At 44.2% G+C, this 24,858-nt stretch overlaps 1 protein-coding gene across 2 annotated transcripts in view; it reads right to left on the bottom strand.

The window, feature by feature from the left end:
* SAP30BP (SAP30 binding protein) overlaps positions 1–24,858 on the bottom strand; it is a 63,898-nt gene that overhangs the window by 7,898 nt on the left and 31,142 nt on the right. For both annotated transcript variants that reach the window (XM_053301471.1, XM_053301470.1), the window contains 2 exons: positions 16,699–16,741; positions 5,390–5,478 (listed from right to left, as the gene is read on the bottom strand). In XM_053301471.1, coding sequence (XP_053157446.1) covers positions 5,390–5,478; positions 16,699–16,741 — 132 coding nt within the window. The remainder of the gene's footprint in view (positions 1–5,389; positions 5,479–16,698; positions 16,742–24,858) is intronic.

Consider the following 24,858-nt stretch of genomic DNA (forward strand, 5'->3'; position numbering starts at 1 on the left):
GTCGCACTTCCTCTCTCAATTCCCAATTGGAGATCATCCATCAGGCTGACCAAGGCTGCATCCACCCCATAGCCCACCCAAAAGCCAGTTTGAAATGGGTCTAGATAATCAGTTTCCTTCAAGACCACCTGGAGCTGGGAGGCCATTATCTTCTCAATCACCTTGCCCAGCCATAAAAGGTTAGAGACAGGCCAGTAGTTACTTAACTCTAGGGATCCAAGGCAGGCTTCTTCAAAAGAGGTCTAATGATTCCCTCCTTAAGACAAGGAGGCATCCTGTCCTCCCTCAGAGAAGCATTTATAATCTCTACCAGGCCCTCTACAAAAGCCTCCCTGCCAGATAGTATAAGCCATGTCGAGCAAGGATCAAGAGGGCAGGTGGTAGGCCGCACAATTCCAAGCAGCTTGTCCACATCCTCCGGAGTCACAAATTGAAACTGATCCAGTGTCATCACATAAGAGGAGCTGCTGGACACCTCGGCATCAGACGTTGTAACAATTGTGTAGTTTGAATCCAAGTCAGCCCGAATAAGGGAGATTTTGTCCACAAAAAACTCATTTAAAATGTCACAATAAGTAATTGTTGGTTTCAAATACTGATTCAAGAGGGAAGGGGTGCACACTAGCCCCTTCACAACCCTGAACAACTCCACTGCATGTGAAAAGAATTGCTTCTTTGCCACACACATTGCCTGAGCACAGATCTTCAAATGCGCTCTATGTAATAATCTGTCAGATTTGAATTGAGTCTTCCTCCACTTGCACTCTAGTTGTCCTACCTTGCCACTTCAGCCCCCGTAGTTCTTCCATATACCAAGGTGCCAGTTTTGAAGCAGTTCAGAGAGGACATTTAGGAGCGATCATGTCCACTGCCTTGGTGAGTTGGTTGTTCCAATTCTGCACCAGAGTGCCGACAGGGTAACCAGCAGAGCCAACACTAAATCCCTCCAAGGCTTCTTGGAATCCTATTGGATCCAATAATCTTCTTGGGCAGACCATCCTAATGGGCCCCTTGCCCCTGCAAAGGTGGAATGTGGTCATGAGTACAATCTTAACCAGATGGTGGTCTGTCCATGACAATGGGGGAAATCACAGGAGTGATTTCCATGGACCACCACCCTTTTCAGAATGAAAGACCAGATCAAGCGTGTGACCAGCAATATGCGTCGGTTCCAAGACGACTTGGGATAGGCCCATAGTTGTCATGGCCGCTATGAACTCCTGAGCTGACATGGACAAATTGGTCCCAAAGTGAACATTGAAGTCCCCCAGCACCAAAAGCCTGGGAGACTCTGAGTCCAAGGCCAAGCCTGAGACCAAGTCCGTCAGATGCGATCCAATGGACTGACAACAGCATTCACAAAGGACTAAAGCTTCATTTTTAGGTTTAATTTAACAAATACTAACCATGTGGATGTGCAGACTGTAATGAGATATATTATAGATCTAGGGTCCAATATGTCTGAAAATACTAGTCTCTCTGAAGAATAATGGAAGTGTAGCTTTAAGCATGCACTGTGTAATAGCTCTACTTGCCGGGGGGGGGGGGGAGCACTATAAATAAAGCATAAAATTTAAGAGGAGTCTATCTGCAGATTCCCAAACCAGAATATTGTATTTCTCAAACTTATGTCTCAAATCAGGTCACTAAACCTTCTTGTATTAAGAACAATCAAGATGAAGAGTGTGTGTCAGAGAGCACCTCACAAGGCAAGAGTTTGAGCTGCATACTGTGGTTTAAGTTGGCTTACCAACACTTTACAGGCACCAATCATTTTCTACATGTCCCCCACGGAAGAGTTATTCATCACTTTGCTATCTGCATCTGCCCAGTGCAATTAATCCTTCTCTCCCCTAAGTTTGTAAAATTCAGATACTATGGGCTACTAGGTAGCACTCCCCAAAGGGCTCCAACACAGTCTCAGTGCAAATAACAGCTTCTGAAACAGCTTGGTACACAAACATGTACACATGAAACAGACTAGCTATCACATTTTGCTTTGAAGCAGATTACTATCATTACTTCCCCTGTTATTCAGATACAAGCCCATCAGACACAGCCATGAAAAATTCACACTGATGGTTTAAAAATAGAAGTTACCTAGCCTTGATGACTGACAAAAGCTTTTAAACATATAGGCAACATTTGCTAAAGACAAAGCAGTGAGGCACCTCCCATGCACCTTACTGCCTGCCCCATATATTTATTCCTAATTAATTATGAGGCTTCCTGCAAACCTTATCCTACTTCAATCCTTGACAAGAATGTTATCTTTTTTTTTGGGGGGGGGGATTGCTGTTAACTCCCACAACCACATGGAAACAACATCTAGTAAAGCAAGGCTCAGAAACCAGAGCAGAGCTGAGCATGGCTAAGCACTCTGCAATCAGCTGGAACATGGCACTGAGTGTAAAACCCTGATTCCTCTGCCATGACTCCTTTGGTTTTCAGTCCTTGCCAGAAAGTTCTACATTATTTCAGTACATGAATGTATTTGTTTAATTTGGATTAATTTGATGCAGAGTGCACATAGCCCATAACCACCTAATGGTGCAGAAGGAAATGACTTGACTAGCAATCCAGAGGTTGCCGGTTAGAATCCCCGCTGGTGTTTCCCAGACTATGGGAACACCTATATCAAGCAGCAGCGATATAGCAAGATGCTGATAGGCATCATCTCATACTGCGCGAGAGATGGCAATGGTAAACCCCTCCGGTATTCTACCAAAGACAACCCACAGGGCTTTGTGGTTGCCAGGAGTTGACACCGACTCAACAACACACCTTAAAAAAGTTTTACATATTCATACTGAGCTGGTTAGCTAAGCAGGGTCCATTCTGGTTGCATATGAATGGGAGACGACATGTGGGAGCACTGTAAGATATTCCCCTCAGGGGATGGAGCCACTCTGGGAAGAGCATCTAGGTTCCAAGTATCCCTCCCTGGCACCTCCAAGATAAGACTGAGAAAGATTCCTGCTTGGAGAAACTGCTACCAGTTTGTGTAGACAATACTGAGCTAGATGGACCAATGTGTGCTAATATTTATTGAGCACACATGGGTATTTAAGAGAACATCTTCTTTGCCATGAGCCCTACTGCCCATTGAGATCACCCCCCCCCCCACTGAGAGGTTTGTTTGCAGTTGCCACAGGCTTGTCTAGTGGCTATGCAGGGACAGGCCTTCTCTGTTCCTGACTCTGGAATGCACGCCCCGTGAAAATAAGAGCCTCCCCATCTCCGATAATTTCCCCCAAGCTTTTTAACCTGACTGTGGTTTTAAATTGTTTTAAGGTCTTTTTAATATATTTTATGTTGTTGTAAACCACCCGGAGATGGAAGTTTGGGGCAGTCTACAAATTTGATACACACACACACACTTTGGGCTGAAAATTCCATGAACATTTTTATGCTGGCATCTTCATTTAAATATAGGGCTAGCTCAGATGTCATGCAGAACCTTGGTTTATTTCATTTAACTGAGGCTGCTTTTATCTTCCATATCAATACCATATGCTATCCAAGGCTTATTTATGTTTGTCTAACCAAAATCTGAACCCTAGGTTTGAAATTAGCTTGTGTACCTAGGTTTAGTTTAATCACAGTTCCATGTTACATTTTAATGCACATAGTTTGTGTCTTGGAATCTTTCCTCCAAGGGTGCCGCTCACAGAGATGCTAGTCCAAACTAGCTGTTCATTATCTGTTCTGTACAGGGTTAGCTCATACGAACTGGAAATCTAGTCCTGCTCAAGGCTAGAATTCACTGTGAACTGCTTATTGTGAATTCTGTGGCTTGGCATTCTTGGAAATATTCCTATTCCACTGATCCTGAAAACTTCCTGAGAAACTTCCTCAGTTCATTTATAACTGTGGTATTTGTTCTTGTTTGCATTAAACATACTGAAGAACATATACATCAACAAAAATCTCTGGGTTAAAAATTGTAAGTGCTTTTTAGGATGGAGATTTCTTATATATGCAAATGATTTCACAAAGTGAAAGCAAGTCTGTCCAGGATTTACCATGTATGCTGCAGAACACTGGGTAACATAGAGCAGTCTCTGTAGGACACATGTACATGGTGTGCATGTGCTTCCATAAATAAGTCACCACCCCATTTACCACTGATGAATCAGGGGACCAGGAATTGTCAGCTATGTTTTTTTCTTCCAGTGGTAAAAAGGCCAAGTGTGGCCCAGGAACAAAACATATAGGCTCCACTGACATAAAGGAATCTCCTCCTTCCCAAGTTAGGAGTTATGCTGACATGAATGAAGAAGCAAGTTTAGAAGAGTTGTTAGAAGAATGAAGAAGCAAGTTAGAAGAGGAGAGCCAGCATGGTATAGTGGTTAGAGTGCTGGACTAGGACTGGGGAGACCCAAGTTCAAATCCCCGTTCAGCCATGAAACTAGCTGGGTGACTCTGGGCCAGTCACTTCTCTCTCAGCCTAACCTACTTCACAGGGTTGTTGTGAAAGAGAAACTCAAGTATGTAGCACACTGCTCTGGGCTCCTTGGAGGAAGAGCGGGATATAAATGTAAAATAAATAAATAATAATAATAATAATAAGCAGAGTTGCATATTAACAGCTGCCCTTTAGCTGGAGGCCATGCTGCTGCATGTGTCATAGCTAGATGTGTGGAAGCAGCATTAGAGATGCATTAACTTTCACCAAAAGTAAGATATGAAGCAGGTACATTTGGTACCATAATGTAGCACAGAATCCACCTGATAAATTTTTAATCCAATTTACGACTTTTTGGGAAACCGCACAATAAGGGAAGTCAATGTGGGCAAGACCCTGGCTTGAACCAGAGGGCCCTTTATGTAAGTAGGAGGTGCTTCTATGTGCAAGGCGAGAACATCTTGGATTTCTGGCACCCTAAGCTGAGGCTGATATGCTACCCTGAGCTCCATTCTGAAGGATCCTCCACCCTCAGGAGCAGCTTGGGGGTGGGGTGCTGCAAACGATGGGGGTGAGAAAATCTTGTTCACTTGCAGTTGTTTGGATCCAACCCATTTAGTTTGTAGAGCTGCAATAAAGCTGAGCTGGTCGAGCTGGAGAGGAGAATGCACAAGTTCAAAACTAAACCCCAGTAAGTTATTCCTCCATTAAATTTTGCCGGTGCCTACCTTGTGTTTCTTTTTAGAATGGGAGACCTTTGGGGACCAGGGACCACATTCTTCCTATTCTTTTTCCAATTATGGTGATAATTACAATAATAAATAATCCTATTTGCAAGGCTGGCTGAAACAAGGAATGGTTAAGGATGTAGGCAACCTTTGTCTGGAATTTTTAAATGACAGTCACAACAACAACCAAATGCACCATCATTTAGATGATGGCAACAAAAATAACCAAGAGCTGAAACATGAGAAGGCTCACCTGTAAATGATTGGAACATCTGCCTGGGGGTTCTGGAGGGATTTTGATCTCATCAGGTGACATGTTTCTGACGCGTTCCGAGAAAGAAGCTGGAAACAGAGAGAGGCCGTTATATTAGCTGGCAGTGTAAGAAGTTTTAGCAAGTCAAGTGCTTGTATTTATGTTTTCCCATTGGCCGCATTCTGATCCTGAAACACAAACACATACATTGATAACAGTCACAGACCAACTCACATACAATTTTTGGTCAGTGGTGTATGAAGGCCTAGAAGAAAATAAGTGCATTGGCAGCAAGCAGGAAGGAGTTTGCACAGAGCCTGTAGCTACCTTGTCATGAGGATCAGTGCTTTTACTCATAGACAAATTCTAAAGTTCATATTGGGAAGAAAAAAAGAAACATTCTGTTGGATTATGATATAAAAATGTGTGTCCTGGAGATCCAATGTCATGAACCACTCCTCCCTGTGGAGGAGAGGAAGGATGCTCTGTAACGTTATCGTGTGAAATTTGCGTATGTCCACACGACAGTTTAACTGTCGGAGATCCGTAATTGGTTGTAGGCCTCCTTCCCGTTTCGGGACCTGGAATTAGGGGGAGCAGAACCCCCACCACTGGTCTGTCCACTGAACAGGGGCTATAGCCCCTTTGTCCAAGAAAGACTGGACTTCTTCCATCAGAAGAAGGGAAGCTGGAGTGTAGTACTTGATTCCACTGAAGGTTGGCTGGGACACAAATTCTATTGCATAGCCCATCTGAACTATACGTAGGACCCAGCAGTCCAATATTATGTTGTGCCATGCCGAGGCATGACTTGCCAGCCTGATGTTGGAGGTGGCTATGATGGAAGGTAGCAGCAGAGTCAATGGTAAATGACATTCAGTGGACTGTCCTGATAATCAAAAGATGCTGCTTGCCAGTATTGGTGGCTTTTAGGCGAGAGTGTTGGGTGTTTCTCGTCCTCTGGTTGTAAGGCTTTCTATTAAACCACTGGTACTGTTTTTGAAAGTCCCTCTTGTGCGTTTGTACGCATAATATCATCTTTTACCAAACTGGTGACACTTCGAAGTGCCAGGTTGTGAAGAAGTTCAATATGTCCTAGCTGTAAATTTGGACTTTTTAATGGACTCCATGGTGGCATCCGTAGTCTCACAGAAGAGACCCTTCCCATCAAAGGGTAGAATTTCCATGCGATCCTTCATATCTGGTTGGAGTGCAGTGGAACGGAGCCAGGCATGTCTGCATAACGTGACAGCAGTAGTCATTGTGTGGGACTCCGTTTCTGCCAGGTGCTTAGCACTGTTGAGCTGTTGCCTGGTGAGGAGGACAACTTTAGAATAAATGTCATTAAATTTTGCCAGGAATTCCTCTGGGGAAAGATCACCTTGCTCTTGATGCAACTCATCCCAAAGGGAATGAGTATATTTTGAAAAACAGGCAGTGTGGTTTGCAATTTTAATTCCCAGCATTGAGGTTGAGTAGATTTTTTGACCCTAAGTGTCCAATTTTCGACCTTTATCTCCAGGCGTTGTGTGGCACCTGCTGCTTTTGGATGACAAAGCACAGTTGACTACAACAGAGTTGGGGGAAGGGTGCTTTAGCAAATAGTCATTATAGTCCTCCCAGATCCTGTATAAGTTTTCTAACTGTTTGGAAGTTGGTGCGGAGGTTTGAAGAGTTGACCATGCTGATTTTGCAGCCGTGGAAAATACTGGCAGGATTGGCAGATGTACTGGCTGAGTCAGAGCTGCTGTAGCAAAGAACTTGTAGATGGGTTCATCCACATCTTGAGTTTTCTTTTTCAACTTTCAGACCTAGGGCAGAAGTTATTTCTAATAACTTCTTATGATAGAAGCACATTTCCTCATTAAGAGATATGTTATTGCCTGATGCCACCTTAATAGGGAGATGCTCTGAAGACGTTGTTTCGCTGGAAGTTGAATCAGACTCACAGTCATCGGTTAAGATGACAATACGAGGCCCCGAAGGGGCAAAGTCCTTGTTATAGAGACTGTCTGCATCGTAGCAGCATTGGTAAGCATTACTGTTTGTGTATGTTTGGACTTCTGATGATGTGGTCTTGGCATATCAACAGTCTCAATGTTTCTATGCATATCAAAATAACAGGATGCTTCGGTATTGAGGAATCCTTTTCCGTTCTCGAAGGGGTGACCTGCATCTTTGTCAAGACATCCATTGAAGTTGGTACAGGTATAGGTGTGACTTGGGTCGACATTGAGACTCTAACAGGTCAAGGCAACTCTGGTGGAGGAGTAATTTGAGTAGCAATAGGAACTATCAACACCGAGGATTGATGGGTTTTCCAAAGCCTAATGTCCTGAGTCAGCGGGGAGTCCAGAGGGTCTATGTTCGGTCTGCAAGGTATCAACTCCTCCCATTGCTCGAATTAAGCCCTGGTCACATAGCCAGAAGGCACTTTTCATGGGTGAGGGCAAATTTGCAATTGAAATGGCTGGAAGGCCAATGGTATTGAGTGAGTGGAAATTCAAGATTGCGACAGCGAGGTTCCTGGTGTCCTCAGTATTGACTAAGTTGTGCCTTCCTCATTGATGTTGAGATCCTGGCTTAAAAATCCATAGAAAGTCAAGGCTGATGGAGTACTCTTGGTGGAGTCCAGCATGTGTAGCAGACATTGAGCGGTGCCTTGTCCCAGGTCAAATTCAGTATCGCCAGCTTCCATTTCGAAGGGAACTGGAGAAGTTGTAGCCCGAAGGAGATGATGGGCACTGTGTTTAATGGCTGAAGATGGTGTTTGCACTTGAGTCACAGCAGGCAATAGAGAATGTTCATGGCCCCGAACAGTTGGTACCAAGTTGATGTCGGAGCTAGGTGTTGAACTTCTGTAGAGGGGGAAGTGAGCATCACAACGTCCAGTGTTGAAGGACGAGACCAGGGGGCACTCAAAACCTATTAATTAATTAATTAATTAATTAATTAATTAGAACTTTTATACCGCCCTTCCAAAAGACTCAGGATGGTTTACATTAAAACACCATTAAAATCAGTTAATAATTAAAACAAAAACTATAAAGCATAAAACAATAATTAACAATTAAAAACATAGTAAAACAACAATTAAATAATCAGAAGAATTTAAAATCAAGTTTTTAAAAAGCTGAGAAAGCCTGGTTGAAGAGAAGAGGTAGCCAGGCAGGCACCCCAGTCTCACACCCTGGGGAAGATGGTATCCTCTTCTCCCCCTCTCCAGCAGGCTTCTTTGCAGGGCGGTTGGCAAAGGGGTTTCCCATGATGGGGTGGAGGATCAATCACAACCTGTCTTAGGTGCCTTTGTCAGGGTACGTCTTGTAGAGCAGCTCTTCCTTGCCTCAACAACCACACCTACAACTTTTAAGACCCTGAAGCCACCCTCTGTTTTGAGACACTTTGAGGAAAAAACAAAACAAAAAACAAAAAAAAAAACAAAAAAAAAAACCGGACTTCTCAAGGGAGCTGGTTCTTCACATAATGTGTCCAAAATATGATAGTTTGAGCCTGGTCATTTATGGAGTGAAAATTCTGGATTGATTTGTTCTATGATCCATTTGTTTGTTTTCCTTGCTGTCCATGGTATCCTCAAAAGTCTTCTCCAGCACCAAAGTTCAAAAGCATCAATACTTTTTCTGCCTTGCTTCTTCAAAGTCCAGCTTTCACATCCATAGAGTGTCATGGGGAAAACCACTGTCCGAACGATTCTAATCTTTGCAAGTATAGACATATCATGGCATCTAAATATCCTTTCCAAGGCCTTCATTGCAACCCTACCAAGTGCTAGTCTGCGGTGTATAATTTTCAGAATGGAAAGATAAATCCTCAAGTTCATCAAGGCCCTGTATTGGTGCACAAAAATTCTGTAGTGATCTCAAACAGGCAAGAGATCATATGTTGCCCACACTTGGCCTAAAATGTATTCTATCTGCAAAAATGAGGGCATAACCTGGACAGCCAAACACGTCCAGATTTTGTTCCTAAATGTGTGTTGGTGAAGAAGAGAATTAAAGATTTAAAAAGGCACCTACAAGAGAAAAGGCTGTTGTTCAAGAGATATTATTAAATTTAAAAAATCGGGAGGAGTGGGGGCATTTATCATGGAAAGGAGGGAGATATTATTGTTACATTTTGCCATTTAATAGTAATAGGATTTGAACCTTTCTAGTTTCAAGGGAGTATTGTTTACATTATCAACAGCACCAATTCTTCTGGTAGAAAGGCGCATTATAAGCTCACAAGCAGTTACAGACATTCCACATCCTCTTCCAGTTAATATTAACAGAGGCTTTGATTTATACAGTCCTGACTCTTACGTCTGTCAGCAGCTGAGGGAGGGGCCCAAACTAGTCCTCTGTTTTGTAGTCTGCTATACTACTACTTTTATGTGCTCTTAAGCCATTTGGCAGATAGGGCAGTCTACAAATATGAGTTAAAAAGTGTCCAAGGAGCCATTGGATAGGAACAAGTGTGTAGGAGCAGCTTCCAGGTTTTTACCACTTGTGCTTCTTATGTCAGTTATGTTTCTTGTGCCAGTGTCCAAATGTGATTATAAAAGGGCAAACATTTGTACCTGAGTAAAAGGTACAAGAATTACAATTCTTCTTGCTCACTTCGTAGATTTGTCATCTCCCCTCACTTCCCTATACTACAGACGTCTCTCCTCCCTGCACTATGCTGTTCCATCAGGATGTTATTTAGGGTTAAGTTCTCTAGCAATCACAAGTAACAAAGAAATGTCCTTTGGCATTTTCAGAGAATGTGCTTCTATGAAGAACAGAAAGCTTGCCAACATCCCCCAAGCAACCGTCTGGCTCCAGGGCCCCTTAAGAACAAGCCACAGACTTGTTATAGGTTACAAAGCCAGTGGTGTGAGTGGGGATCATTTCTAATTAAGAATTTCACAACTAGAGGGGGTGGGGGAAACAAAACAAAGCATGTTTACTTGTGATGGGGACTAGACATTTGAGGGGCGGAAAGCTGAACCCAGAATGTATAAGGAACAACCAACTTGAGCTAATTCAGACCATCTGAATATTGTACCTTTGGGTCTTTCCCCAGGCTCCTCATTAGGCAGTTGAAGGATGTAACACTATTCCACATACGGAAGTTATGATCTAGTGTACTCCTCACCCTGCTCTTTTTTTTCTTTTTTACTTAACCCTTCACTTCTCTCCCCTCCCCACTTTTGTTTGGCATATGTTTTTTGTTGGCTCTTAGGAAAGACATGGGATACAGTTGGTGAGATGGGCTGTTTTTGTTTGTTGGTTTATACTGGGTACATACATTTAAAACAATTAACATTTGCAAATTAAAAAATCAATAGATCAACTACAGTTTGGTTAAAATCACAAGAAAAATATGATTCAAGTAGTTTTGCATTCCTTCCCAATGACCAGAAATAAGTACAGGAAAATTGGTCAATATTATAGTGGCCAAAGAAGGAAAGAGACATTTTTCAAGGGAGAGAAGAAACTCTGAAGTAACTCAAGGTTTACAAGAGGCATTTTCTATGTGGGTAAGAGTGATCTGTATAGGTGTACCCAGTTGCCCTAGCAGAAGGCAATGTGAGCCCATACTGTAACAGAAGCAGAGGGGAGGCCTCTTCTCAGTAGAAAACAGTTCCAAAAGAGGATCCTATTGGCATTCCAAGATATGGGCTGAGGAAAGAAAATGCATGAGCCAGAAAACAACCACCTACCCACCCTGCCTGCCCACACCAGTGCTGGCTAAGAAACCATGATGCTAAATTTTAAACTGTGTGTGTACACATGTGTGTAAGAAAAAGAGATAACATGGCTGACAGAAATGTGCTTCAAGTGTCTCTTAAGATAAAGGAAACAAAAGTAACCAGAAGGCTGACCAAGTGCCAAAAAAATCTGAGTGTGTGGAATACCAAGATATGGTCCTATTACACCTGCTCACACCTTCTTTTCACAGAAAGGAATGATAATAAATGTCGCGGCAGGACTTGTTCACAGACATTTATATACTCCACATCCTGTTACTTCTGCAAAGATCAAACTTCGCTTTTGTGCAGGTCATATGTCACAACACAGCTACCACTTTTGATTGTATGTGCTGGCTTCCAGCTTCAGAAGAACCACAGGGAGAATGCAGGAAGCTGACTATCAAAATGAGTCACCATTATGGGCACACCCAATTACTGCTTTGTGAAGTAAACAATTATCCATACCTTGCAGCTAGGGATTTGACTAAGGCAACTGAGGCCACAAAGAACCCACTTTCATGAGTAAGGTAGGGTGACACTGCAATCGGAAATGCATCACTCTGCTAACTCCATGATCAGCAGTACAAGGAATTGACTCTTCCCCAGTTGGTTCTTTTTATCAGTCCAGTCTCCTTTATTAACAGGAGGTGAATAAAGTCTTTATTTGCACAGCCCTGCCTGCATTTACAAGGCAATGCAGCACCTTTCACTTCTTCCGTCTCATCCCAACTTAACCCTTCATGGGCATAACCATTAATGGGGCCAATCTTTCCTTTCAATTCAAATATACTTTTTAGGTCTTCCTTGTTGCCTCACAACACATAGAACTTTTCTTGCAACACTTAAGCCTTTGAAGTCCTTCCCCAAACTGAATTTTAATGCTTCTGTATATCACCTTACTTTCTAGATTCCCTTTTCCAAGCTCTCCCTTTCCCACATGGGTGAATTCAAAGGACTAAGTGGCTATACAAACTATACACATTAAAAATCTGTGTATAGACTGCTCCATGTGGGAAGGTGTGTGTGTGTCATGGTCCAATGTGCTGCTGTGAATACGGGTTGGTTAGCCTTTTCCAAAATGAAATGATCAGCTTATATTATATGTCTGGCTGATGCACTACAACTGAGTGTCCAAAAGCACCCTAAGATGTACCTTGCAAACCAAAAGCAAGCATGAATTTTACACTTGAATCCTCTTTTGTCTCCCACTTAGAAGTGTGGGTTTTCATCATTTCCTAGCAACTAATGAAAGAATTTTAGGCAAGTATTTGAAGTACTATTATGCCACTGAGTCATCCAGTTTTAAAAGACTCTAGAATTAACTATCTTCTGTTTACAGGCTCAGGAGTGCAGAACAAAATCAGCATATTCTGGGCTTATTTTCTGATACTGTATAATTGAACTCTTTGGTAGAACCTCTGGAGTACCAGATGTATTTTCAAATACTGTATGTTGAAAAAGATCTCAACACTACACAAGATTCCATGCACTGAGCAGCAAAACAGTGTTCTAAAAAAACACAACCCAACTTAATTGCTGCATCAGGAAGTCCTTTAAGAAAACAAGATGTAGCCATCAGCACTACAGTGTTACATATGATGCACTTAGCATTTTCTTATGAATTGAAATAAAAAATGTTAAGCAAGACCAGAAAGGTCACAGATTTAGTCACACAGTTTCACAATTGACTTCTTGAATACAATTCCTCAGTATTACATAAAAATGTAAACTAAAGCCATTTAATAGTTTTAAAAGGTCATCTTCAAACTATGTCTGTAAATCAGCAGTGTTAGATTTTTACAATCAGACAAATCCTGAAGTGCTAATTAAATGTCTCAAAGTAAAAGGTAGTCAAGATGCCCCTATACTAGAGAGTGCTGAGCTGAAATGGACAGGGGTGTGTATGTGTACACACGCACATCTTTTGCAAACATTTTTGTTCCCTTAAAAAATGAGACCTTCATTGGTGAGGGAGTCTGAAATTGTTTGCAAGGGTTGGGAAAAGTAGGTATATATCCTCACTGCAGAGGCAACAGGTCTGTGCTGTCTTGCATTGGTATCTATGTCCCATTGACAGTAATGCCTTGTAGGAAACGTTTGCATCCAAACAGATGGCCCCTGCTATTCGTGGTTCTGCATATCCCCAATTGGAAAATATATACCCGACCTGGGTATTTGCAGAATAAGGTCTCGCTTATCCATAGTTTTTGGCATGCGGATCTGCCCATATATGGCTGTGCTCTTCCTGCACATGCTCTGTCGATAGTAAGAGGAGTTTGGAGGAGGAGTTTGCTGTGCTATTTCTGTGTGTGTGTGTTTTATTTTTTTAAAAAAACCACTTCAAGAGCATTTGGCAGCCTTAGGTGTCCTCAGGGAGCCACTGAGAGCCTTTTGGAGACTTTTTGAGTGTTTCTGTGGAGCCATTACAAGCTTGTGGGAGTCCTTGGGAACTTTTCCTCTGCCATTCCTGTGGAGCTTCTTGGAGGAACATTTTGCAGCACTGTGCAGCCCTGGTAAGATGCTAATTCTAACTTTAATCAATTTAATTTCAATTTTTATTAAATTATATTTAATACAAAAATTCAATTTTTAAAAAAATCATGGCAATTAATTATAGTATTGTCCAGTACAATACCAGACTGTATAACTGTAGTTAATTTAAGCGGCAATTAAAAATGTCATTACCACATCCATTAAAATGTGTTTTTAAGTACATACTGTACCATACCCACAAAAAATTGATTTCAAGTATCCATTGAAAAATTTAAATACTGTACTGTATCCATTGAAAATTGATTGTAAGCATCTATTCCTAATTGTTTTTAATTATCAGTTACAGTACTGTGCTGTCCTGTATAATTTTTTTTGTGGGGGGGGGGTTTGTCTGGCACAATTACTGTGCTGCACTGAACATTATTGTACACATTTTCCCTTCCTCCACAGTCAAAATGAGTAAGCGCACAGCAGAGAGTTCTGATGAGGGGAGTGGCAAAAGGTCTTGCAAAGTGTTGCCCTTGAGCGAGAAGGTGAAGCTGCTGGACATGTTAGCTTGTTGCACGCCATTATGGCATCAATTAGTCCATTGTCTGCTCCATAAAGAAAACCCAAGCTAGTATCAATGCGAGCGTGGTGTCTAGCATGTCTTGGAGTCTGAAGGTGGCGTTCCATCCACACAGCCCCCAAATGGAAAGGGTGGGAAAGGCCCTCAGCCTGTGGATAGAGGACCAAGCCCAAAGGAATGTGCCATTAAGTAGACCAGTAATCCATGAGAAAGCGTTGAAGCTCTATAGACAGTTTGCATTGGGAGGAAGTGAAGCGGCGGGAACACCCAAAGGTGCTGCGAGCAGTTTCCAGGTGAGCAAGACCTGGTTCAAAAGGTTCAAGCACCACTCTAACCCACATTGTAGAAGCAAGGGAAGTAGCATCACTCCTGGCTGTGCCAACCATGAGCCGGCACAATGATATCCAGCCTAGTTCCAGCAGCTGATTGAGCCTGGAGGATACAGGTCAGAACAGGTCTTCCATGCTGATTAGACGGGCTTGTTCTGGAAGCAGATGCCATCTTGCTCCTTCATCAGCAAAGAAGAAAGGGCTGCTCCAGGTTTCAAGGCAGCCAAAGACTGCCACACTCTACTGGTGTGTGGCAATGCTGCATGGAACTGCATTGTCAAGCCCATGCTCTTGTACTAAGCACAGAATCCTCATGCCATGAAAAATAAGAATAAAAACCAGCTTCTTGTCTTTTGGAGAGCCAAAAGGGAAGCATGGGTGACTGCAGCGGTTTTCTCTGACTGGGTGAACTACTGTTTCCTGCATGAGGTGCAGAGATATCTGGCCTCCAAGAACCTGGCCTTCTGAGTCCTTCTGCTGCTCAACAACACCCCTGACCATCCTGAGGCCCTGCAGTTCACACACCCAAAGGAGATAACTTTCTTCCCACCCAACACCACGTACTGAACCAACCGATGGACCAAGGTCTGATAGCAACCTTCAAGTGTTACTGTACTTGCTGCACCTTCAGGAGGCTGCTGAATCTCATGGAAGCCAATCCCTCTCTTTCTAGAGGAGCTAAAGCATCATGGACCGCATAAAGATCATCGCAGCATACCGTTCAGAAATCAAGCTCCACACACAGAACACAGAGTGGAACAAGTTGTGGCCTGGGATAGTCACCTCTTCATCTACTACAGCCATTCCCTCTGTAGCTGACAAGGTGCAGAGGATCGCCAAGCTTGCGCGCACCTTTGGTGGAGAAGGCCTGCAAGACATCCAGCCACATGAGGTGGAAGAACTCCTCCAATCCCATCAGGAGGAGCTCACAGAGGAAGAATTGAAAGAGATGATCCAGGCAGCTTCTGAGAGTGAGGGAGAAGAGTTGAAAGAGATGCTCCCCAAGCCCTTCACCACAAAGAGCCTCTCTGAGATCCTGCAGCTGGGATCTGCCTTGGCAAAGTGTTTTAACTTGGCCCCCTGATGGAGAGCAGCATCAAGTTCAAAAGGCAGCAGGAGGCTGCTTTGCAGGATAAAATAAAGACACCTACCGGGTTCTGCAAAGCAAGACCAAGCAAAGCACTGTCATCAGCTACTTTGCAAGGGTAGCTACACCCACCACCACAGCTGTGGAGTGGAAGTGGCCATCATCACCAGAAAATGACACCTGCACACTGGCTTCGAGGAATAAGATTATGACGATGACAATGGTGGCAGCAAGTCTGCCTCTGCAGGGCCTACTTTTGCTATGTGATCTGTGCTCCAAGCAGAAGACGACTGGATATGGAGTGCCACTGACTCCAGCAGTGGAGTGAAGTAACTCTACTGCTTTTTCAGTTTGATTTTTGCTGCTACAAGCCAGAGACAGGGGAGATAGACCGATAGATAGATGGAGTGCTGCTAACTCCAGCAGTGCAGTGAAGCAACTCCCCTGTATGCGTTGAACTGAAAATGATTATGTGAAGTTGGGGAAACTTCACGATTACGCATTACTGGAGGAGTTGGGGGACCACTGCTGGAGCACCTGGAGAATGGCAGAGTGGGAAAGCTGAGGTGGCTAAGGTATAGTGCCGTGCTCCATCCTTATTTCTGCCTTTTCCCCTTTTAGGGGTGATTTTTTGGTCATTTTCTGGGGCTCTGTAACCTAACCTCCCAATTACCATAGACTCAAGGTCTTGTTATCTGTGGTTGTAGGTAGGAACTGAACCCCCGTGACTAATGAGGGTCACCTGTATTCCTCTGCACTGCCTCACTTTCAATGGGATGTACATTTGGATAGACATCCTACAGCAGAGTAACTCCAGTTTCATTGCCTTATCTACAGGGACTAGTTCTCTCTCTCTCTACCCAAAATGGGAATTTGCACAGTAAATTGTAATACACAAAAAATGCATAAAAATAAAAATGAAAATGGCACAATACTAATACTTATATTGCTTGTGTGCAAAGAAGGAAAGAAGGGTAATTTTTTAATGCAAATATCAAATCGCTTTGGGAACTTTTGTTGAAAAGCAGTATATAAATATTGGTTGTATTCGTCATTGCATTCATTAACACAACATGCCATAATTTTGTTTATACTCACCAACTAGTTCCTGAGGATCTCTCTTCTCCAGTTCTGAAAAGTCCTAAGTAGAATGGAAACAAAAACATTTAACACAGTAGGTCTTTTAAGGCATGTTGTGTAAACATGCATTTTTAGGGGTGTGCATGGACCGCTGTTTGGTACTGGTCCGAATTCAGGCTGCAGACCAGTTTGAATATGGACCAGTATTCAAACTGTGGTCTGTGCACATCCCTACACATTTTAAGCAATACAGAGACTCTTACAGTACAGTGTAGAAGCTGTAGGATAGAGCAAGGCCCTCTGTCTTCAGCTTTTTAAAACAATTGTGCATTCAAAAGTTAAACAGAAGCATAACCTCTATAAAGTGGCTGCTATATAGGATGCTTCATGAGCTCCACCATTGTTTAAATGGCTTTCATTTTTATCTAAAACAATATTAGTCAATTGAGGAGGGAAAACTACATGCATAAAAAGCCACAACAGTATCACTATCATTGTTAGGTAAGGAGCTCCAAGTATAGTTTTTATTGGTAAAATAGCAGAAATAAATCAAGGGTGAGAAAACAAGAAACTATTCAAGACAAGCTTATTACTAAGGGAAAGAGGTAGGATTGGGGACCATTTACTTTAGTTCCTCTAATACTGATTTATTTATTTATTTATATACCGCCCTTCCAAAATGGCTCAGGGTGGTTCACAACACGATAAAAACAATTAAAACAAATTAAAAATCAAAATCAAAATATTAAAACACAATAAAACCAATAAAACAGCTAAAAGCCCTGAAAATCAGGGCAACAGTTTAAAACAATTAATCATTTAAAACTCTGGAAGGCCAGAGGCCAGGCCAAATATGTATGTTTTAAGGGCTCTCTTGAAGGACAGCAATGATCTCAAATTATGAATTTCTGCCAGGAGTGCATTCCATAGCCCAGGAGCAGCTACAGAAAAGGCCCGCCTCTGCGTCGCCACCAGACGAACTGGTGGCAACTGGAGACGGACCTCCTCAGATGACCTTAACGTGCAGTGGGGATCATGTAAAAGAAGGCGCTCTCTTAGATAACTCGGACCTAAGCCGTTCAGGGCTTTAAAGGTAATAACCAGCACTTTGTATTTTGCCCAGAAACATATTGGCAGCCAGTGTAGCTGTTTCAAAACAGGCACAATATGATCTCTCCGGGTTGCCCCAGAGACCAATCTGGCTGCCGCATTCTGAACTAGCTGAAGTTTCCAGACTACGTACAAAGGCAGCCCCACGTAGAGCGCATTGCAGTAGTCAAGCCGGGAGGTCACCAGCTGATGCACCACTGTTTTGAGGTCATTCTCTCTGAGGAATGGATGCAGCTGTCGAATCAGCCAAAGCTGATAGAAAGCACTCCTGGCCTCCACCTGAGATACCAGGGTGAGGCCTGGGTCCAGGAGTACTCCCAAGCTGCGGACCTGCTCCTTCTGGGGGAGTGTAACCCCATCCAGCACAGGGAGATCTAACTCATCCCTCAGATTCTGAGCCCCCACAATGAGCACCTCCATCTTGCTTGGATTCAGCTTCAATTTGTTCTCCCTCATCCAGCCCATTACGGCCTGTAGGCAGGCATTTAGTGAATGAGTGCCATTTCCTGAAGATGAAAAGGAGAAGTAGATTTGGGTGTCATCAGCATACTGATAGCACCCAGCACCAAATCTTCTGATGAACTCACCCAGCGATTCCATGTAGATATTAAAAAGCACTGGTGACAGAATGGAGCCCTGGGGGACTCCATATAACAGCTCCTGTTTTGAGGAGCAACTGTCACCAAGCTCCACCATCTGGAATCTACCTGAGAGATAGGAGCGGAACCACTGCAAAGCAGTGCCTCCTATCCCCAACTCCCCCAGGCAATCGAGAAGGATACCATGGTCGATGGTATCGAACGCCGCCGAGAGATCCAGAAGAACCAGCAGAGTCACACTCCCTCTGTTGATTCCCCGGTAAAGGTCATCCAACAGGCTGCCCAAGGCTGTCTCAACCCCATAGCCAGCCCTAAAGCCAGTTTGAAATGGATCTAGATCAGGCATCCTCAAACTGCGGCCCTCCAGATGTTGCTGAACTACAACTCCCAGCATCCCTAGACACAATTTTTTTGTGGCTGGGTATGCTGGAAGTTGTAGTTCAGCAACATCTGGAGGGCCGCAGTTTGGGGATGCCTGATCTAGATAATCAGTTTCCTCCAAGACTGCCTGGAGCTGGTCGGCCACCACCCTCTCAATCACCTTGCCCAACCAAGGGAGATTGGAGATTGGCCTGTAACTGTCCATCACTAAGGGATCCAAAGAAGGCTTCTTTAGAAGTGTCCTAATCAATCCCTCCTTCAAACAAGGGGGCACCCTCCCCTCCCTCAGTGATGCGCTTATGATATTAACTAGGCCATCTCCAACAATCTCCCTGCTAGATAGAAGCAGCCAAGTCAGGCAAGGATCCAGAGAACAGGTGGTAGGCCTCACCACCCCAAGCAGCTTGTCCACATCCTCAGGAGTCACAGACTGAAACTGATCCAATCTAATACTGCAAGAGGGATTGCTGGACACGTCCTCCATAGACCCTGCAAAAACAGTGGAATCCAAGTCAGCCCGAATACAGGAGATCTTGTTTGCAAAAAACCCATTAAAAGCATCACAGCAGAACGACCCCAGGGACTGATTTGAAGTAGAAGGAGCAGAAATCAAACTCCTCACAACCCGGGATAGCTCTGCTGAGCGCAAACCTGCAGCTGCAATGCGCGCAGACCAAGAGCTCTTTTTTGCCGCACGCACTGCAACCGCATAACTCTTCAAATGGGTGACATGCTGTATCCTGTCAGATTCTAACTGAGTTCTCCTCCACTTGCATTCTAGTCGCCTACCCAACCGCTTCAGCCCCCGCAACTCCTCAGTATACCAAGGGGCCATTTTTGCAGCAGTTTGGAAGGGACGCTTAGGAGCAATCATGTCTACTGCCCTGATGAGTTCCCTGTTCCAGGTTCCCACCAGGGCATTGACAGAATCACTGGCCGCACCAACGTCAAAATCCTCCAAGGCCTTTTGAAATCCCACTGGGTCCAGCAGCCTTTTCGGACGGACCATCCTAATAGGTCCACCACCCCTGCAGGGGTGGATTGCGGCTGTGAGACCAACCTTAACCAGGTAGTGGTTCGTCCATGACAATGGGGAAACCACTGGATCCCCCACTCACGGAACACCCCCCTGATCCAAACAAAAGACCAAATCAAGTGTGTGGCCGGCAATGTGAGTTGGTTCAGAAACTAAATGGGATAGGCCCATAGTTGTCATGGCCGCTATGAACTCCTGAGCCGCACTAGACAAGCCAGTCCCAAAGTGGATATTGAAGTCCCCCAGCACCAAAAGTCTAGAAGACTCCCAACACCAACTCCGCAACCAGCTCTGTCAGCTCAGTTAGGGAGTCAGTTGGGCAGCGGGGTGGACGGTACACCAACAGAATCCCCAATCTATCCCTAGTTCCCAGCGGCAAAAATACACACTCAATATAAGTCAGCTGTCTCACAGGGGCCCTGGTAAGGGAAATGGTATTCTTATGGACCACAGCCACTCCACCCCACCCCCGCCCACATCCTCTAGCCTGCTCCACGACAGAACCACCTGGTGGGAGAAGCTGAGCCCACACAGGACCACTCGCCTCCCCCAACCAGGTCTCAGTTATACATGCCAGGTCAGCACCCTCATCCACGATCAAATCGTGGACAATTTCAGTCTTATTCCAAACTGACCTGGCATTACAGAGGAGCAAGGCCAGACTCTGCGGGTCATTGGGGCTGCTCCCCGTAGCCTGAGAGTTGACAGCGCAGTTGGAAGTGGAAGCGGTCACTAAGTTACTAATTTCCCTTCCCCTGTAATGGCCAGCTGCTCTGCCTGCGCCAATTCTTCTATTCCCCACCACAACAGTAATAGCTGCCCCAGAAATGCTGGGCGCACTCCCAGCACCATCCCCCTCAAGAGAGCCCAAACACATATTTGATAAAGGCCTGGCACAACCCAACCCCCCAGCCCCACCCTCGAAAGCCCAGCCCCAAGGGGAGGCCCCCTTTGGCGGCTGGGTTCGGCGACCGCCTATAGGCGGTCCGATGGCTACACCTTTGGCAAGCCTCCCTGCTTTTAAGCCAACAAGCCCTGAGAGCCACACCTCTCACGTGTAGCTCCCAGAACAGGCTCCAGAAGGATCTCCTCAACAGTCTGGGGGCTGGCAATCAGCCAGCTAGAACTTGGCAGCAGACAAGTAGGCTGCTCCCTGTCTGCGCTGGAAGCTCCACAGGAGGCAGAGGGACCAGTCAGTAAGTCCCTGCAGGCAGATGGAATGGCCTTGCAGCTCCTTGTCACCTTCCTGATTCACAGTGACACTCACTGGCTTTATAGACTGCTTTACACTTACAGAAAATGACAGGACAAGGATATGTTGAAAGAGAAAGGACAGTCCTGAGAGACTGTGCCAGTGCAAAATATGAGAAGCCAAGAATGTCAGGATGAGGGGAGTGAGGCAAACAAATAAAGAGGGCAAGCATCAAGAAGCCCAAGTTCTTATTAAATTAACCTCAAACAAAGGAACCAGGTTTTGGAAGCAGCGGCATCCTGGCTCCATCTTATTTTCCTGCAGCAAGGCTTTTGTGGTTTGCCAAGTCTCTGCCCAAATACTCACAGTTGCTCACATACTAAAGCTACTGATTCAAATGGACAAATGCTGCCTACTTGTTGCTTAGCAATCTAATTGTGCCACCATATTTCCATTTCAGGTGGGCAAAGCAGGGGCTTTCTAGGAGGCCAAGGTCCAATAAACTTGTTTGGGAATCTGTTCTGCCAAATCCAGGATAGCAACACACACATTTCTAAAGAGCCTTCGTCTCTGGGGGATTAAGAGCTGATTTCTTTTGTAGCACTAGCAACAGCAAGGTGGTTTTTACAGCCTTTTGCTAAAAGAACACTGTGAGGCTACATGAATGCTTGGGTCATAAAAACAGAAGGCAAAGGCTGTTGTTTTTTAAAGGTACATGGAAGGAGGGGAGGTGGCAACCTCTTCTATTAGCCAGCTGGCTAAGGAGTGGCCTTATCCTTTTTAATGCTAAACTGCAGTGAACTGGGCTGTGCGCACGCTATCTCCGAGTAATACTTCCATGCAAAACTAAACATAATAGTCTAAATTTAAAACCAAACCTTTCAGATAAAAGTTTAATGCTCTGCATTAAAAAATAATTATTATTCAACCATTTTAAGATTTCACCAATACATGTAAAACCTTGAGAAAGGCACAAGGGGCTGGATTTTCATAATGTTTGTCTTTATTTTATGCAACTGAAGTTCACATAAATATGTGACACATTAGAAATAAACTCAAGATCACAGGTATGAAAGAAGATATAAACAGAAGAAGTCCACTTGTATACTGCAGATGTCCACTTGTATACTCGTCTGAGACGAGTGAAAAATGGGGAAATTGCCCCGTCCTTGTGTGCACCTCCAGTGCCTTCCCCCCGGCACCTCCCCCGCTTTCCCTGCCGGCAAGACCCCTACTTGGGCGTAGGTGACAGGCGTGCGTGCACCTTGATAATGGCGTCAGGGTGCATGCATGCCTGTCACCATTTCCAATAGGCTCTTGCTGCAGTCAGAGCGGGGAAGTTGATTTTCTCACTCTAACGCAGTAGTGGCGGGGAGAGCGGTGGCAGGGAGAAAGGTGGCAGAGCCAGGCTACTCCCTGGACTCGTATGAAATGGTGGGACTTCGCTCGGGAGCAGCTGCATGTGTACAGCTACACACGCACACCGTGGATCCTCCTGGCCAAATCCGAGTTTGAATCAAATCAGCCTGACTCAATTAGAGCTCGAATCTGCTGCCTCAAATCTGGGGTCAATCTGATTTTGATTTGATTCAAATTTGAATTGATTCAGCCACAGTTTAAAGGGCTAGGTGACACCGAAGTGGGTTGGGTAGTAGGGCCCCAGTGCCAACTCCCACCCAACTCCCAAAGAAATTAGACAAAGGGGAGAATTTTTAGGCATGTTTATGTGTTGCTTATTCTTGGCTATGAAATAACTTCTTCATATGAAATACCTATGAAGAAGCAAAAACATATTTAGTACTCAGAACAGAATTGATTCGGAATTGTTAAGCACTACTTCCTCTAATTCTGAATGTCTGTGTCGATATCTCCTTCACATCTCTATCAAAATAAAAGGTTCTGCCCCAGTGAAAACAAACAAACAACAAAGAAATACCTATAAAGAAGTTATTTCAATGGTGACTCGGATCACCAAATCGATTTGAGTTTGAATCTGATCAGTATCCCCTAGAGTGATACCATTTGAGGTCGAATCACTTAAATCGACCAGATTTGAGTTGAACTGATTTGCAAATCCCCAACAAGCCATAGGAATTTATTGCAATATGTGCTGTTAGATTTAGCAGAATATATGAATTGGGCTACTGTTTGATCAACTATGTAAAACCACTGTGAGAGCACAGCATAAACATCTATATTTGCATTTCTCATTGCATGGAAAAGCTAATCAGTGGTCAAACATGTTCTTAGCAGTTCCTTCTTTTAAAATATTTTCAGTTGTTAATGTTTAATATATGACCTAGTCAATGCCTCAATTTGGGAGCAGGGCTTTGTAACAAGGCATTTTATACATGACAGGCTGGTGTACTTCTTCCCAAGTGTACCACGATAGCTCGAGGAATCAACTGACTAGAACATTTCTGTCCGGCTGGTTAACTGAGCCAACATTTCTACACCCCTGGATATAATATCAGATAGCAAATGATAGCTAAACTGGATGAACAAATAAGATTGTGAACAAAGAACTGTGCATATATATTTGAGAACCGTGTTAGACATTAGGTAAAGTAAAGTGTGCTGTCAAGTCGATTTCGACTCCTGGCACCCGCAGAGCCCTGTGGTTGGGTTGTCTTTGGTAGAATACAGGAGGGGTTTACCATTGCTTCCTCCCACGCAGTATGAGATGATGCCTTTTAGCATCTTCCTATATCACTGCTTCCTGATACAGTAGCAGCAGGGATTTGAACTGGCAACTTTCTGCTTGTTAGTCAAGCATTTCCCCGCTGCGCCACTTAAGGTGACGTTAGTAGTACCAGTAATATAGCAAAAGAAACTTAGGCTGTAAAATTTGTAAGGTTTTTAAAAATGGGCTTCACAATCAGGACATGGGTTTAACTATATCTGAATAACAGTGTGTAGAGATGTCAGAGGGACTTTGGGACAGATGGGGAGGGGAGGAAACCCCCCAGGGAGAAAATGTATTGAACTTTGGGGACAAGCCCCCAAGCACACTGAAAGAGACCCAGTCCCTTGCACAGCACAAACTGCAGGAGGCCCAAACAGAGCAGAAGGCCTGGCATGGTCTACATGCCAGGGAGCATGTATTTGATCCAGGAGAAGAGGTTCTGGACCTCAGGCCAGCCAGGACCAATAAACCCCGTGTGGAGATGTGGTGGAGGGAGCGTCAAATTGCTTTTGAGGCATCAAAAGCAGCCCTCAGTAAAAACTCCTTCCTCCAACCCCAGGCTTTAGAAGAACTGCCACTCTGACCACTGATGCTTCTGAGAGGGACACTGGGGCAGAGAGGATGCCATTGGGTCCAGACCAGACCCCTCATATGGGCGTAGTCCTTAACAAGAAGTGGTCATTGGGGGAGAACCACTGGCTACAGGGGGCTCAACACAAGAAGAAGGTGGTGGTGATGGGTGCCTTGTCACAGGGACACTTTGTAGTCTCCACTGGAACCTAAAGAACCATTGGGGAGAGTGGAGGCAACAGGACAAGTAACTCCAAATGTTTTTTTTGACATGTATTTCTGACATGTATTTTTTTTTGGACATTTAATTTTTTATTACTGTTTTGTAGGTATAGATAGTTAAGTTAGGAAGTTAAGGTTTGTGTTCTCATCCCTTTTGAGACAGGAGCTGTCAACTCCCGTTTCCAGCCACCAGTCTCAATTTAAGGAGGGGCGTGTGGTGACCAGCCTCCCTCCCTCTAAGGAGTTAACAGGAGGCAAACCCTAGTCTTGACTGACAGACTGGTGAACTCCAGGGTGCAACCAATCAGCTACACAGTGTATGTAGACTGCACATGAAAGAGAAGTCAGAAAGTGCTGGGCACATCACTCAATCACATGCACT

This window comes from Hemicordylus capensis, chromosome 2 (assembly GCF_027244095.1).
Source record: "Hemicordylus capensis ecotype Gifberg chromosome 2, rHemCap1.1.pri, whole genome shotgun sequence".
In the NCBI taxonomy this organism is placed as follows: domain Eukaryota; kingdom Metazoa; phylum Chordata; class Lepidosauria; order Squamata; family Cordylidae; genus Hemicordylus; species Hemicordylus capensis.